The following is an 18523-nucleotide window of genomic DNA, read 5'->3' as shown; positions in this document are numbered from 1 at the left end:
CATGGTAAAGAACTGGGAGCGACATTGCGGTGACATAAAAACATTAATTTCTATTCAAAAGCCTGTTGTGTTAAACCCGGGCAAATGCGTCAGTGAGCTTATTGTTGGTTTCAATGGCGGGGTGAAGTGCATCATGGGTATTGTAACACAGATGTTAAACACAAAAAGACTTGACGTCTGCAGAACACGAGGAATGAGTCATGTGGCGGGTTTGGACTTCAGCAACATGATGAGAAAAAGAGTCCGATACGTGGTAGCTCACTTTTGTAGCAACATACACATAATACATTTGATTCATTATTTCATTTAGGAGTTGCTCTTTAAGGTCATTATAGGAAGCCTAACAAGATTAGATTACAAATATAATACAACTCATTAAAACCTGACATTTTTTTTAAATCATAGATGTGAAGTGAATTATTCCTTCAATTATTTCCATTTTTTTTGTATAATATTATTAATATAATATAGAATTAAGCCTTATGGGGTAACTAGGTGAAATTAATGGAGGAGAAAATATTTCAATATCATATTGATCAAGAAAACGAATATATTGTCAAAGAACAAACATTCTACTGTGTTTATGTATAGTTATTTCTCATTAAATTATATTTTTTAACTCATGAATAACTCATGAGTTGTGTCATGTGACAGACAGAAAAGAAAACATGAAATACATAAAATCTCTTTTTTTTGTCATAACTTTTGAGTTGAAAAATGTCTATAAATCAGTTCCTAAATTAAACTCTTATGTTTTTCTACTTATTATATGTGTACAAACAAATGTTCTTTTATTAGTGCCAGACATTCAAATAAAGAAGACTGACAAAATAATGTCCTACATGACCCTGTTGATATTACAACAATAAATAAATGTACATTTAAAAAACATAGAGGAGGTTCACCTGTGGAAATGACGCGCTGTCTCTTTAAACACCGACCATGCTTGTGGCATCTCTAACATCAACAGCAGCTCAGAGAGAGAAGAGAGAGAACAGAAGAGAAGAGAGAGAAGAGAGGTGTTTACTTTGAGAAACCATCTGACATCCAGCCACAAACAAGAACCGCTTCCCCGCAGGACAAGAATCCAAAGTTGACGGCCATGTTTCTGACGCACAGGTGAACTTCTTCCACCGCGAGTCACTGGCGGGAAACAAACAAAAAAAAACAAAAGTGTTTCCAAGAGAGAATTCAACTCTTTGTCGTATCGCTTCCCTCGTTTTCGGAGAAATATGTCCAGAAAGAAGGTGGTCAAAGGGAAAACTGGCACCAAGAGCCCGAAGTCTTCCCCGAGGACGAGCAGAGGTCTGTCCGTCGCCGCGGCTCCTTCCTCGGGGCTCGTGTTCCCCAGCAGACCCTCCATCTCCAACAGCGGGGAGTTCTACGATATCGCCTTCAAGGTGAGGGTCCAGTTGAATTGTGTAGAAAAGTTAGGGACACTTCCGTTTATTATGCATTTAATGATCTTTTTTGATGTTTACTCTTTTCCTTTTTTTGACTCCTTTTCCAATAAGCATTGATTTAATTGGATTTGTTTTCAGTTTTTATTGCCATGTTTCTTTTTGTGGTGTCAGTACAACTAAAAAATACTGAAATAAGATAATACACAAACTAAGCAATAGAAAAACAGAACTAAGCACAAGGTGAAGAATTCATGAATTCCTTCATTCATCATCATAGGTATTTGTGTACAATTTTAAAGATGAGTTGACCGCATTATGGATCAGATTCCAATGATATAAGCATCTTTTTTTCTGTGATAAATCATAAAAAAAGGTATGGATTACTAAAACAAGTGAAAATAAACGAATTTGCGTCTCAACCTCCTTAATACTAAGTCAATATTTGAGGTGTGACCTTTTTTCGTTTGAGTCCGACTTTCATGGTGTCGCAACTTGACCCCATTTTAAAAAGGAGCGATTTATAGGAAACGCTTGCTTAACAATTAACGTAAAATCAGACAATTTGTCTCTGAAAATATGTACAGAAAAACCAAATGAATAGCCCAAGTTGAACAAACACACCATTCGTTGTTTGAATATACTATAATGGAAACATAAAGCACATTTTTAGTGTATTTTTAAATGGTTAAAATGATGAATCTAGTGTTGGAAGTGGTGGGAAATTTCAATAAACATGGCTGTTTTACATCATCGGTATTGTTGGATGGTGGTTATGAAATGTGAACGCAGTTGAACGGGGAATAAAGCGGTTGTTTAAAAGTTCATTGAAAAAAAAGAGGGTTAAATAACTTTACCTATTGCTATTGTAAATCAGCTGGAAACTCAAGTCCATGTAAAGATAACCATCTTTACCAGAAAACATTGGTTCACCACTCTATGTTTTCCATCAATAAAGTGTTGTAGCACACACCTTTTTATTTACTGTTGCATTTGTTTGTACAAATATAATAAAACAAACTAAAATAGTTCAACAGAGTTTAATTTAAGAACTGATATCTAGATTCATTCCATTGTTTTCTTAAATAATAATCAGGTTCACTTGATTTCTCTTAGTCACATGATGCACATTTACTTCTTGGTTAATAAACATTGTTTGAAGAAAAGGGTCTCATATTATTGTTTTTACGTAATTGTTGCTTAGAGTATGATTGTTTGCATGAACAACGTTTGTTGAGTTTGATTTTGTTTTCACATTCAATTCAATCGTTTTCCTTCAGTCTCCTGGGATGTAATGTCATATTCCACCCTCTGTATATCTTTTCTTTTGAATCTCCTTTTTCATTACATCTTCGTCCTTTTTTTTGCAGTTCCAATCAGAGGTTGGAGTCGCGTGTTTTGATGGGATGAGTTTTTACTGACAAAAGTGTATCAGCCTTCACCAGAAGGATTTTTCTTTGGGCATTTTTATGTCCGTTTGTTAAAAAACTGGAAGAAGTTATGAATATATTTCAAATACAATTTTAGGGAAAGTTAAAAACTGTACAAAAAAAAATCTTTGCATTTATACTCTGGTACATAGCTTGACTAAAATAATTGTTCTATCTAATCCTTGTTTCTATAAGGCTATCTAGAGTATCCAACATTTTTCTTTCGCACAGAACAAAACAAAAGTATCGAAACATGCTTTCTCTTCCTGTGAAAAGTTTCAATAACAACTTGTGACCAAAACTTGATAATGTGTGGATTTTTTCTGAAGAAATATGTATAAGTGACAAATGCAGTGAACATCAGATTCATTTGTCATTTATTAATTATGTTAATATATATATAATTATGTATATATTAATTATTAAGTGTTATTTTTTTTTTTCGACAAGGAAACTGCTTGGAGTAGAAATCTACTGAAGTTTGAAAGTTAATCAATTACTATCTGTAATGTAATTTTCTTTCTGATATATATCTTGTAGAATTGATATAAAAAGTATTTTTCATGAACCAGTATTGAATTAAAGGTATAGAGTTCAGTATAAAACATTTTCAATATTACCCAGTCTGAGGTTTCTACTGTGATGTATGCAGTGAAATTTGACATTGATAAATGCTAAAAAAGGGAAAATGGCATTTTATAAGTACATAAATATAGGACAAAAACATAATGTGTTGGTTGAGCTGTGCACTTGCTAAGTACTTTTTGAGATAAAGATAAATATTTCTTTATACTTCTACACATTTTCGCTCAGAATTCTATTCAATACCTTGCAATGTAATATGTTCAGATTCAGAAGCTGTTTGTTTTTGTCAGTGCTCTGGCACTGTTATGCATTTGAATCATTAAACACATTTTCTGGCATGAATTGCTACAGTTTTCTCTCTGTTTCTGTTTTTGAATAAAACTGCGATTTTGCGACAAAGAAGTTTGTTGGGTGGTGAAAGAAGTTACATTTAATTCGACATTCTATCCTCGAGATGACCAACATAGTGGGAGAATTCTGTTTCCTCATCGGTCTTCCTGTGTTTTTAATATCTTCTACTTGTGTGAGTGTGAAGCTGTGATTCTTCTTCCTCTGCGTTGATGCTGTTTTATTCCAACAATCCAGTCAAGTATAGAAAGAAACAATACGTCCAGCAGATGAATGCAAAACAGTCGGTTTTTTTAATAACGCAGTGGAGATATAAAAAGAAACGTGTAGGTGAAAATGCATTCATTAAGTTAATTATCAGCCTCGCTGATGAAGAGCTTTGGCACAGAGACGCGTTCAGATATTGGAATGATCCGAATGCAAATCTAAATTCTAGTGTGAGGCGGATTTTAACTTCACACTCGGATTAGCATCTGTCTGAATCACACTGAAGCCAAAATCGTTTCCTCTCGTTTCCATTAACACAGATAAATGAAGACATTTCTATGGCACAAATGAAAATGTATATACAGTATGTGTGTGTATATATATATATATATATATACATGAAACTTACTTTATCTACAAACTGACCTGTTTTATTCACGATAGTTCTTCCTTATAATGTATTTTCAATTGGTTTTTACTGTTTGTTTTTAAGTTTTAATCTGTGTATTAGACTGTATACTTGACTGTTCTGAATTGTGCACATAAATAACATTTATTATTATTGTCATTATTATTCATGAGCCAAATGTTTACGGTTAGACATAATTGCTATTTTGGGTTCTGGGTTAGAGTTAGTAAAGATGACGTCACTTATGAAAAATATTCTATTTCTGGAACGGTTTATAAATGTTTTAAAAATGGGTTTTACATCATTGAAATAATTTAACATTAAACTAAAACTCATTGTTACATTGTGGGTTATTTTGGTAACAAAAGAGTTGGCAAAACATAACCTCAATGATCTGTAGCGGCACACTCGCAACAAAAGCTCTGGGTTTTTTTCAACCTAAAATGTTTTGTAGTTTGAATTTGCATCCCTTAAAAAAGACATCAAAACACAACAGCAGCATCTCTACTCGGAGTTTGATGCAATCGAAAAAATGAAAGTAATTACAGTGATGTAAAAATGATTATATCAGCCTTGTTTTCTTTAATCTCTGGTTGTTTTGACTTTCTGGTACAAAACGAATGGTTGCTTTGTTTGTACATATTTAATTATCTGAAGAAAAATGGATCATAATTTTCATTTAAGAACCGACATCTAGACTTTTACCATGTTTTCTTGATAATAACACTTCAGTTCTTACATCAATAGCTATGACATTGTACTGACATAAACTGTATTTTTATGCTTTCCATGTGTTCTTCTCTGTCTGTTAGTCACATGACACGCAGGAGTAAATAAATACAAACATTGTTTGAAGAATCCAAGGCTGCTTATATCAGTCGGTTCGCACTTCATCGACTGCCTCAAATAACAAGGCAGTAGCAGAGCTGTAACCTCCACCCTCTCGGCTCTGAAAAGCATTCTTAAAAGAGTGAACAATTTTAGAAAAGTGAAGACAGAAACGCAGTGTAATTGGACGGTATTAATTCACTTGGTTATTATATATCATTGTTTATTATTTAATGTCATTTTAAAACTATATTATTTCAATGTAATGCATGTGTTCACTAAGATTAGGTAGAATTGTAATTACAATATGAATAGACGTCGTGAATGACACTCCAGCCTCTAGATGGTTGGATTGACCTTGAACATCATGAAGGATGTTCTTGTGAATTTGTCTCTTTTCTCCTGGAGCTGTTGTTTCGGTTGTTTTCAGCAAATGTGCTTGTTTGTGTTCCAGGTGATGTTGGTGGGCGACTCCGGTGTTGGGAAGACCTGTCTGCTGGTTCGCTTCAAAGACGGAGCGTTTCTCGCCGGCAGCTTCATCTCCACCGTGGGCATCGACTTCAGGGTGAGCGCGCACGGTGTGATTCATGGCAGCAGTGGGTTCATGATGCTGCGGCTTTGGCCAGATTTGTACGAACTCATGAGTCGTGGTTGTTGCACGAAAACGGCATTATTTAGGCTTTTGTTGAAAAGAGCAGCAGCCGAAATATAATCCCAATGACACCCTGGGTTAGGCCTTACAAGCATAAGATACTATATTTTCCAGCAGGAATAGACGGATGTATTTATATATATATATATATATATATATATATATATATATATTAAAACCATTCAATGTAATGTTTACTACACATAAAAAGATGAAGCCCGTATTATTGTGGGTTCATACCGGCGAGAGGCAGGGGACACCCTGGACAGGACGCCAGTCTGTCGAAGGACACACAAAGACATACAACCATTCACAAAAACACTCATACCTTCGGACAATTTCCCCAAGTTCCCAACAAACATCAGTATGTTTTTGGACTGTTGGATGAAACCGGAGTAAACCCACACAACACGGGGAGAACCAGCATTTTTCAGTAGAATAGATATAGTTTCTTTCCCGTCCAGCCCATTAACAAATGTGTTCCGAACCAACTCATTTTGTTGGACTAAATGGTCCAATATCTTTAATATCGTGCACGTTGGTAAACCACTTGTTGAACAGTTTCAGGTGAAAAAGTCATCGATGCCTCATTTATGTTGAGTTGAAGGTAACTGTTTTTTGAAAAAATGTTAACGTTATTGACGACTAGCGGCGACTGACAGTTTTTTTTATAAATTATCGGTAAATGAAAAGAACTAAGACTTTGATACAGTAATTCTTGATTTTTGAGAAAAATAAAAGATTATAAGTGCCCCATATAGTTTGAAAAATATGGTATCTGACCCTCTTTTATTACCTATTTTCTATTGTGGCTGTGTATGGGCAAGAATCTGGCGATACGATACACGTTACGATACATGGGCAACGGTACGATATATTGTGATAATCTAGGAACAAGGAAATATTTGTAGTATTGTCCAAGTACTTCACTCTTCAGAAGAACTGCTTTTATTTGTTTTGAAACCAAAATATGTCCAAAAATCAGCTTTATAATCAGCTGGAGTCGACTGTATCCTCTCATTCTCAGTCATGGCTAGGATTTCACCTTATTTAATCATCATTTAACGGAGGACATAATAACTGCTGCCATCTAGCAGTTGGAAGTTTAGCATAAAAAATTTACAAATGCTGTGGATATTTGTCTGTGAATTGTAGAAAATAGAATAATTGTATTTCACAGACACATTATTTTACTACAAACCATAATAAAAATCTATGATGACACATAAAATATTTTTTTCAAAGCCAAAAATGCAATATACACATTACATTTTTTTTTTTAAAATAATCGATAAAATGCTTTTGAATATCGATACAATACCGTGGGAAAGAATATCACGATATATGGCAATGGTGATCATTTCTAACACCCCTATTTGCTGTAATGTAGTACCCATTAGATGTGGTTTTACAAGAAGAATAAATATTTGTGTGTAACTGCTGGAAGATGCTTTGTGGTGATGGGATTTAAATATGATGTATTATGTTGAAATGTTCCTCATAGCTTCCTGTATCTTCATAAACATTTGATTATTTTCAGAGAATGTCATCTTAAAGAGGCAAATTATTAAATTCAACTAAATGGCTTTTTCACTTTCATTTTTGTTTGTTTTCTACTTCAAATCACTGTGTAAACTACTTTGGACGGAGCGACTGCATCCTACTGTGCCGGGACTCATTGTGAGTCCAAGTCAAACGCTTCACTTCGGGACCAGCCACATAATAAAACCATTGACCTGTTTCAATCTTTTTACTGTCCCCCGTCCCCGAGCGTCATGGCAGTAAATGAGAAAGTCTGACACGGCTGTTTATAAAAACACTCCCGGAGGAGAGATTGTGCACTTTCTGCCCTCGTTCAGTCCAAAAACCGTGAAGCGAATGAAGAAGTTTCAGTTGCAGGATATTAAAAGAGCAAGAAGACACTGGACAGCAGGGTTTGGCGCCATGATCAGCAGAGAGAGGGAGATTTTCAATGTAAAAACCTCTGAACCAAAAACCATTGGATATTGAGTTGTTTAAATTAAACACATTTCCAACCAAATACCTGAAAAAAATACTTATTAAGTGCGTTTAGTGAAAGTATTATTTCACAGCATCTACGCTGGTTAGATTGACACAATAATCATCAACGCCATCAATCAATATCTTTAATTTTAACATATTATTTTCAAGATGATCGTAACAATGATACCAAGAGTTGTTGTTTTCTGCTGCAGGTCTGTCACAGGTTTTCATGAAGGGCGATGACTTCACGAGTCTTGCACTTATAAGAAACGGCAGTCGGCACTTTTACGTAAAGTTTTCTTTCTTCCCTTTTCAAGATCTATTTTTACATCAAACTTAACCACTGAGAGGAAAACTTCAAACTCTGTTTTGCTCGTGCTTTTGCCTTCTGGGTAGAATCTGTTGGAATTGCAGATGAGACTGTTTTTTCGCTTTTGAGGTGAAGGAATAGTGAAGGATATTAGTGGGTCTTCTGCTAGCCAAGTTGTGTATCGTTGTTCTTGAAATCCTGTTTGGCAGTGGGTTGAATGTTCCATAATAATGAATTATCAAAGCAATTTCTAGTGCTTCAATAATCATTTTGAATGAAAATGAATGACATATTTGATATTCATTATTTTTTAATATATATAAATATCATGTATAATGTAGCTTTAATTAAAAACAATCAAGAAAAAAAGAACTTTAACTGGCAATTTCATTTAATTCCATTTTTACCTCGAAATTAAAAGAATTATAAAAACATGAATGACGCTAATATAAATCAAAACCGTATTAAATTTGCATGATCACATTTAATTTATTGGAGATTAAAATCATTTTTGAGTAATAAAGATTTTAAAAAGTTATTATTATTAAGCTATTATTGAAGATGGTTCAAGAGTGACCTAGAAAAAATTAAAAAGTCTATAAAGAACCTGCAATTAATAGTTAAGAAAAACTTATCGTAGACCATTGCCTTAGTGTTTAAACTGCAGAAAATTAAAATCCTTTATTATTGTGGTTCATTTATATCTTTGCAACTATTCTCTTGTGACTAAAAGAGCATTTGTTTTCAACCACAGCATTTTCCCTGCAGAATTGTGAATGTATGCATGTGCACACGTGCTGACGCCAGTGTGTGCGTCTGCATTTGTATGTCCCATTTGGGCCACATTTCACTGGACAACAATCATTAAGTGCGAGATGTTGGTTAAGATACTTCTGTGGCCCCTAAAAGTCCCGATGTTCTTGAAATTGATCCCAGTCTTCTGTTTTATGTTGTTGTTTTTTTTTTTCAAAGTCTGGAGACAATAAAGTGGGCCAGTCTTGCTCGGCCAATCGTAATGATTTTAGCCACAAAACTGGATCGTTAGACTTCACTCTCTTCCTTGTGATTTATTATGGACCACTACGGTCGTCATAGCAACGGTGCACAGGTACAGTGGGCAATTGTGTTTCCACAATGGGGAAGGGGTTAAAGGGTAACACTCATTGTACTGTTATCAGCATGGACACAAACGCACAAATAAGAACACAACATTAGAAGTGGTGTGGGCGGGAATGCACTCGTATTGTGCCTCAATGTTTGTTACTTAAATCATTTATTGGTATATTTTATTGCTGCACAAATCTTTTCAGTGAAACGCACAGGCTTTTTGACAGAAACTTTTCTCTATCTTTTGAGTTTCATTTTGTTTTTCATGTTACTGTTTCGGTTTTTCATGCCACTTTATCAATTTTTTTTTTTTAGAAAAAAAAGGACAAATATTTTGTATTTTATTTTTTTTTATATTTATAGTGTGTTTTAAATATAATTATTTCAATATTTATATTTGGACATGACCGATACATGGCAGCAGTGATAACAGCCAAAGGAACAAAATAATGCAGGATCCCAGTCATGACTGTGGACGAGAGGATACAGCCAGCTACAGCTCCTCTTAAAGCTGATGTTTTGACATTTCTTTGGCTTTAAATTGTATTAATTCAACCAAAAGACAAATCACAAGATATCCCCTATATCTTTCGGAAATGATGCCAGTATTTCGAACTTTATCACATGGTATCATGAGCTGAATATATTGTGCTGTACCGCTACATACCTAGTCCCCATTAGCCTTTCCACAGTTGATTAATCCTCAAGAAAGTATTCCTGTCAATGTCGATTTGTCAGCCTGTTTTTTGGTCACTTTTTGCAGATCACATCCATCTGTTTGTGGAATTAAGCAACGATCTAACCCTCTTCTGTGTTGGTAACATGGTGTGACATACATTATCCCGACCACATACCCACTTTCTGATAGGCTCTGAAGAAGAAATTGAAAAATAGAATGTGTAAAGGACGGCATAAATCTTATCAGCCAGTTTTCCTCTGCTAGTGATGAGGAAAATAAAGTTTCTCAACCTGTGTTGTGTGGCAGTGGTTTTGTTATCTGGAAATGTCAGGCGGAGCAAATGTACTACTAAAAACACCACGGATCAGTGATTATACGGAAGGCTCTAAGATTCAAGCTGCACTCTTAAGTAGTGAACTGTTGTTGAGTGAAGATTCTACAAATATTTTTAACATTTGTTTGATTTTCTTTTATTTTCCTGAGCTGAAGTAAGATGAAAGGTCAAATGTTTTATGTAACAACATCTGTCACAGCGGAGGTAGTTCACACACGGGCCACCAACTTAATCTGTTTGTTCCCATAGTAACACTGATTCACTTTGAGCTTGAAATTGTATTATATAAGGAAATAAAATTGACATAATTTGGTGCTCATGCTTTGCAGAATGAACATCTGCTAGTCTGCTGTGTTTTGGCTACAAATGCATCGAATGTGAGAGGACGTTGATGTGAATGAGTAACCAAAACAAACTGGTGTGAATCAAACGGTTCCAGCTTCTACTTCGGCGTCACTACTGTGCCCATGAAATATCTCCGGTTATATCAGATCTGCTCGACACTCGTCGTCACCTCGGTCCATCAGAGAGCTGGAGGTCAAACTACCAAACTCAAATCCTCCTCCAGTATCAGTCAGACCTGTTGTTCCTCTTGTTTCTACCTTTCGCTCCTTCATGTCACATGATTCCTCAAGTGTTGATTGGGTTCCCAGGAGACAGTTGTTAAGGACCGCACGGTAACCGTGACAACTGTGATGGATGTGTGCCTTGGCTAGATTTCACTCATTTGGCTGACAGATGGCATTCGGTCTTTTTTTTTTCAGCTCCGGGACAGAGGTCATCAGCTGTTGAGGGTTAAATGGCCAGTTATGAAGAAAGAATAGGGAAAGTGGAGTTAATGGCTGATGAGTGTGTGTGAATATTTATCACAAGGTTGTTTTCATTCAGGGCAGGTTTGTGTTGGTACAGTCGTTCTTAAGCATCATCGCAGGCATCTGCCTGATAATTCATCGCTCAAGGTTGTTTCTCTTATCTGCAATTTATTTCAGTGAACTTGAAAATGTTTTACTTGAGGTCAAATATTGTTTGTCTAATTAATAAAATCAATGAAATTCCGTATTATGTCAAGATATGAGTCACCAGCCTTTCTGTTACCGCAGCCTTCTTTATGTGGTTTACAATACACTGTTTTGATTGACACATATTTTTCAATCCTTTTATTTCAGTTACCTTGACTACTAACAAATATTGTTTTATCCACTGTATTTACTATCCACACATTGGGACTCTCACCATGTACTTTTGTAGTTGGTGCACTTGTACCACTGTAAAAACTATTATTTACCTTTATTTATTTTTATTGTTTTGTTTTATTTTTAATATGTGTACTGAATGCCTTTAATATCACAGCGGTATTGTGTAGGGCTGGGTATTGATTAAACGTTTTTTGACATTGCTACTGATACCGATACAGTTTCATAAACTTTGTTCGATACCAATTTAATAACATTAATTGTGCATATATTTTTTTATTTAACAGCTTTGGTAAATGTCCACTAAAGCGGTTCTTTTGGGGAAAAAATGGATTACAAATAATTTCCTATGCACAAACACTTGCTAACAAGTCACAAATTAATCTGGTGTTCACTGCCACTTTTTTGCTATGTTTTATTTACATAAAAATCCACATATTATTTAAGTTTTGATCAAGGATGGGTATCAAAACTGAAAAATTGAGCACGCGTTAATGCTCTGTACTACTGAAGCATTTTAGTTCGGGCCACAAAAGTTTAATACCCAGCCCTATTCCTGTGACTAAAATGTCCCCAATGTGGCACGTATAAAGGTTTATCAAAAAACTTGAACCACCTTAAGGGACTTATTATCAAGAAGTATAATTCACTTTGAAATTGTTTTTCACGTATTAGACTTTTAAATAAACAGAACCAACTTTGTGGACCATATAGGATAAATTCATACAAGATATTAATAGATAGTTGAACATTGTATAGAGTGATTGCACCGCGTGAGAAAAAATGGTTAAATCTTAATCCAACCAAAAACAGGAGGAGAGCTCAGTGAGTCAAAATGGGGATTATTGAACGAAACCCTGATCGCGATGAAAGAAGAGATGAAGGCAATGAAAAACTAACTCAAAGAACTGAAAGAGCTTCTTCAAAAGGCAATGGCTGAAATCAAACGGCTCCGGTAGGACATCACAAGGAAAGATCTGCTCATAAAAACTTTAGGGAACAGAGTCGAGAAGTTGGACCAGCAGGGAAAAATCCACGAAGTAATTGTGACTGGACTAAAAATCCGGCCTCCAAGTCATTCCACAGAGCCTGATGACTCTGAGATCAAATCTGTGGAGGTGCAGGTGTCTGAGTTCCTGAATGGCAGAGGCATCGATCTGGATTTCAACAACGTTGAAGTATGTTTCCTCTCACCCAGAAAGAGAGAGTCTGCTACCCGAGCTGTTGTGCTGAGACTCACCAACAGAAAATACAAGTCTGCACTACTTAAACAGGGCGGAGAGCTCAAAGGATCTGATGTTTATATCAATGAGAACATGACCAAGAAAAAACGCAGACATCCCCAGGAAAGCTCGCCAACTGAAGAAGGGAGGCAAAATACAACACACCTGGATTCCAGACTGCAGGATCTACATCAAAATGAATGGAGCATCAGCAGAAGAAGTCAGAATAATCCAGATCAGGAATGAGGAAGATTTGGACAAATACAAGGACTAAGGTATGGCGTACGAACATTCCATAACTACAGAACAGCAAAGGACAATGTTTTTTACACAGACTAAAAATTTGAAGGGTCCATCTGAAAGGATTGCTGAGCAGAATAGTGTTGAGCTTATTATAACTCAACATTTGAAACATACCTTATCCGACCCGAATGAAGTTATTGACCCGGACCACTTCTATTATAACAAGTCTGAGAAATGCCACAAGTACACTGAAGAACAATTCAACGCCAGCATTGACATGGACGGGAAACTATCTTTAACTAACTTTAATAGCAGGAGTCTTTACAACAAGGAATATCTAAATCACTTCAAAAGACCCTTCAATATCATTGCGGTGTCGGAAACATGGATTAAAGAAGACAAAGGGACATATTTTCTCCTGGATGGATATAATCTTGTATTTGTTAACAGGAGAATCAAAGGTGGAGGAGGAGTGGCCCAATTCATCTACAATACCATCAAGTATGAGACTTAACTAGACTTATCAGAGTAAGAATAGAAATCTGTTTTACGAAAGGTAAAAATAAAGTTGTAAGCTGTTTTTACAGAGCACCTGACTCAAAAACAAAAGATTTGAAAGAATATCTGGGTGAAATATTCTCTGAAGTAAGCCCTAAGAGAGTTTTTATCAGTGGCGAAATATTGACCTGCTCAATTGTAAACGAGATACGAGAATCGTATTCGTTCATCAATATAATGTTTACAATGGGCTTAAAACCTCCCATCACACGCCCTAACAGGGTCACGCTACAGAGTGCTACTTTAATGGATTTTTACCAATGTTAATGACATAGCCAGAGGTCTCCTTATAAATGACATAAGTGACCACCTACCGATCTTTGCTATCTATGACTGGAAATGCACTGTGAGACAGGCTCAGAACAAAAACACATACATTAGGGTCAGGACTGAAGGAGGGTTGAATACACTGAATAATGAACTACTGAGATAGAACTGGAACAATCTTTACAATGAAACGGGTCTGAATGATCAAAACCGAGTTACCTTCCGTACTTCAAATATAACAAGATGCAGGAAGAGAACCCAGAAATCATAACAAACAGATTCAATGATTTTTTTGAGAACATCGGGCCCGAGCTAGCCAAGGACATCCCGGTTTCACCGCTACACTGGGACCACTTTGATAAGAACACAGACATGAATCCAAGCTCCAATGTTTCTCTCTCCGGTGAAGGACGCAGAGATTAGACACCTGGTCAACAAATGTGTAGCAAAAACATCCACTGATGTTAATGGCCTATATCTGAAATGTATTTGAAATGTCTTACCTGGAGTTATTGCATTTTCAATCTCCAAACTGGGACATTTTCATACCAAAATGGTTGGAAAGGTTATTCCACTGTCTAAGAATGGGGATACACATGAGTTAACCAACTATAGACCAATCTCAATACTGCCACAACAGTCAAAAATCCTAGAGAATCATCTAGACTATTTAACAATAGGCTATTCTCTCCCTATTGTGAATAATAAAATTGTATTCTACTAGTAAACGTAGGGTGTTTATAAAGGAACTCTTCTCCAGGGCACAGCTGGATGCAGACACACTTAAAGTCTGTTAAACAGCCTCACTAGGCACCTAATGTTTCTGCACATCTCACTTTGTTGTCGGGACGCGAAGGACATGAAAAGACAGTATTTTTAGCATGTGCGTCCATAAAAGACTACACATCGTCCTATTGTTCATCAACTCTACAGGCATCGTGTTGAAATGTGTAACTACTTAATGCAGACCATAGTTCCAGCAATGTTCGTCTGATAGGAATGATACATTTGGGGGTAACATCCTTAAATGTGGCCATTCCTGATCAGAATTTACTATGAAATTGTTCTTCTGAGATACAAAATCTTGTCTCATTGTAAGTAAATGTTATTTGTAAAGCACCTTTCTAGACCAGGGTCGCAAAGCGCTTTAACAATCAAAAACAATACACAGTTAAAATATATACTTTAAAAGACACATTAGACAATCACAGGAGTGAACTAACCCTATCATGGAAATTAATCCCAAATTAGTTTTTTGTTCTTTATGTGGATTCTTACTTGATATTTGTATTTTGTTTGTGTTGTGGATTTCATAACATCCTCCTATCTTTCAGCCTCCACAACAGGTCTTTTTTTTCCTGTTGTTTCTTATAAGGAGGAGGTTAATGCCAACAGTTCGTCGAACAAATTAAATGCTTGTTAATAATTAACATTGTAATAACCTCCATGGATTAGTATTGTTCTCTTAATGTCAGATTAATAAACTGAGGAGGTTCATAGCTTCATGTCAGGATATAACGGCAAATTAAAAAAAGATATATATGTATATAGTCATTATGTCACGTGGTAAATATCCCATCTTATCTTTTAAGGTAACCCTTTCCAAGTGGGATCCACATTTACTCTGCTTATAATGTCTTTAAAACAACATTGTAATATGATTATAGTCTTGCACTTATATTTGACCCCTTCCCCATTATTATTGGTTTAGACTGTATGTCAACAACCTCATGGGCTCATTTTGTAATTTAACCATTTTTTATTTCATTCATAATATTTTAATTTTATATTCTCTAATCCAGCCACAACCAATTCCTGTTTTGTGTTTACGACCCTGGCAATAACAGTTTTCTGATTTTGATCTTCAATAAAATCTATTCAACTCTCAGCTCTTTGCAATCCAGCAAGTAAAGATACATTGTTATTAAGTGCGGGGGCCGTAAAGAAAGTTAAATCAAAGGAATTGCTCACAGCCAGTGTGTGAAGTTTAACTGTACACACACACGACTATTCTCCGCCGGCTTTTTTTTTGTTTGCGTTTCTTTGTCGTGGGAGTGTGTCAGAGGCATAATTAGAACACATTTTTAGAGGAAGCTAAACTGTCGACGACTTGTTTCATTTGATGAAATGATCTAATTTTGTCGAACCACAGCTGTATTTTCCTTCAACCTTCTGCTCTGATCCATGTGCTGGTGTTGGATTCCTCAAACTGAAATGTTTGTAATTAAGTCATCAGGAACACATTCATACAGATGTAATATCAACATAATAAGGGGATTTTTTTTAGCTTATTTCTTAACAAATTACGCATTTCAAAGTAGATAAAAGCTCACTTTTATTTACTTTTTGTCGCTTAGAAAGAAAACACGGGAAAAGTGGGGAAGGTCTCAAGAGGTACCATCAACACTGTTTACATCGCAATTGCAATCAGATGTATTCAATCTCCAAATCACTTCAAAAACGTTGCCAGAGAGTTTTCTGTTTACTATGTACAACTGTAATCCACATGCAGAACACACCATTAGATCATTGCTAATGTTGGTTGATCGTTGACTGCTAGACTCTACTCCTACATACTGTACTGTCTCTAACCTTTGATACTTTTAAGATGATTTAGATGTAAAAAAATAAAATAAATAGACTGTGTTTATATATTATTGTTTAATATTCTTGATGAAAAGCTGTTCAAAAATATAGACGGTAAAACCTTATCTTGATCTTTAAAGTATGTACTTTTTTAAGTATTGTTTTGATTGTTTAAGCGCTTTGTGACCCTGGTCTCGAAAAGCGCTATATGAATAAATATTACTTACTTATTAGAAGAAATAAAATATGTATTTATCGACTCTTTGTATATATCTTTGTATAGGAAATATATTTTTATCTTTATATATTTTTTTCCCAGATCCCAGTATACATTTTTTAAATTAATTTCACAACATGTAGTGTTGATTGAAACTAGAAGCTATAAAATGCATTAGTGTTGTATTGTTTATGATGTTTTGCTTCCAATGACATGATCATGTTTCTATATTTACTGTTTTTAATACTTGAACCAAAACAATGTGATAATATATGTATTATTGGTCATTAAAAAAGGGGCAAATATCTAATTACTGAAGTGGAAAAACCTGCTGATGAAGCATTAATACTAAATGGCTCACAGAGATGGATAGCTGTCGTAACAAGGGGCGAGAGCCCCCAGGAATTAATCCTGGATCAATAACTGAATTGAAACGTTGATGGCTACATCTGTTGTCTGATCGTAAAGCCGGCGCAGGGGACGGAGTGACTGTAGATCAGCGGTGGCAGTAATAATCCAAGTCATCAACATGGTAGCAGCAGGAGAGTAAGTAAGCTCCGAGCTGCCGGTGCTTAACATCTGTGGGAACATTTTTTAAATCGGGGAACAACTTTTCAAACAAATGGTCTGTTGGAAAAGGCCATCAGCTGTTTAATGCTTGTTCTCAGTGAAAGATGTCCAGCTTTTGGGGGAAACCCGCAATTTACGAAAAGTCTGTTCAATATTTTAAAAGCCTTGTATGGTTGTTTTTTTTCAAATAACCAATCTTAACTTTATTGCTCCTGGCATTTCAAGACACTTACTTGAGACTCGAGAGTGTTTAACCTTCACATACATTTACAGTCACGGCTCGGTATCCTTTTTTTAAAAGTGGGGCCAACATTCTCACAAGGGGTAAGAATCTTCGGGTGTATTTGATTAAATTCAGGGGGTCATGATTTAATTTAAAATTGATTCTGAATTAAAAAAATAAAAATAAAATCTATTTAATAAATGGAATCAAATTACGACATTGAGATTTTTTTATAAGATCATAAGGGATGTGTATCGTGTTGATTTGAACTTAAACCACTGACAAATCAGTACTTTTAAAAACATTGTGTTTCAATCGTAAAACACTTGGACTGAGTTATGTTCTGTCACGTTTTTTTAATTATTATTATTATTATTATTATCCCTTTTAAGTTGAGCTGGACATTGACGGTACAACACAGAGGGTAGGGCGGCTCCTTCTCTTCTTTTGCATGAGTATGTATCAGAAAAAAAAAATCTATAGCTGTCACATACAGCTCAACTGCAGCCTGAAAATAAACCTTAACAAGGCAGATGAGTGACTAAGATGTAATTGGCTCATATAGATTTTTATCTCCAGTGATCTGGAGCTACGCCTTTATTCCTTCAAGATGTATTGATTTCACTTAAGCGTCTTCTTACTTCTGTATATATGCATTGATTCATTCCATGTGTTATCATTACAGATGTTTTATATCGCAAAAATATCTTGTGGAAAATATAACTTGCCAGGCAAGTCAGGAAAAAAGTAGGCATCTCTGAACTTCTTTACTTGCTTCTTAACATTAATTGCATCTAAAGCTCTATCTTAGACATAGACATTGGTTTATTATTACCTCAAAGATTTTCACTTCAGGATACAAGCAGTTACTACCCTTAAACTCAAAGGATCACATTGCAGGAAATTGGCTCCTGCACATATTTCATATACTCATGATTAAATTACTGGATTTGTGACAAGGGAAGCGATTCAACACCACTTTATTTCACACCATTATCAAGTAACTTGACCTCCATTCTCCTCTGTACTTTTCAAAAAGTTACGATCGTAAACACCTCACTTGAAAAAAGCAGGAACTAAATTACACTTAAGGACAGGAAGGAGGAAGAAAACGGTGTTTAATAGGAACAATGAAGCTGCCAAGCACGGC

General features: G+C 35.5%; 1 protein-coding gene across 1 annotated transcript in view; it reads left to right on the top strand.

Moving 5' to 3' along the window:
* Positions 1–1028: 1028 nt before the first annotated feature.
* Positions 1029–18523, top strand: part of rab26 (RAB26, member RAS oncogene family) — a 54433-nt gene continuing 36938 nt past the window's right edge. The window contains exons 1-2 of the mRNA XM_087782876.1: positions 1029–1400; positions 5662–5772. Of these exons, the coding sequence (XP_087639002.1) occupies positions 1233–1400; positions 5662–5772 (279 nt within the window). The 5' untranslated portion in view covers positions 1029–1232. The remainder of the gene's footprint in view (positions 1401–5661; positions 5773–18523) is intronic.

The sequence above is a fragment of the Callionymus lyra genome, chromosome 2 (assembly GCF_982586985.1).
Source record: "Callionymus lyra chromosome 2, fCalLyr1.hap1.1, whole genome shotgun sequence".
NCBI lineage: Eukaryota > Metazoa > Chordata > Actinopteri > Syngnathiformes > Callionymidae > Callionymus > Callionymus lyra.
Note: the sequence above shows the minus strand (reverse complement) of the source record. Positions and strands in the feature narration are given on the sequence as shown.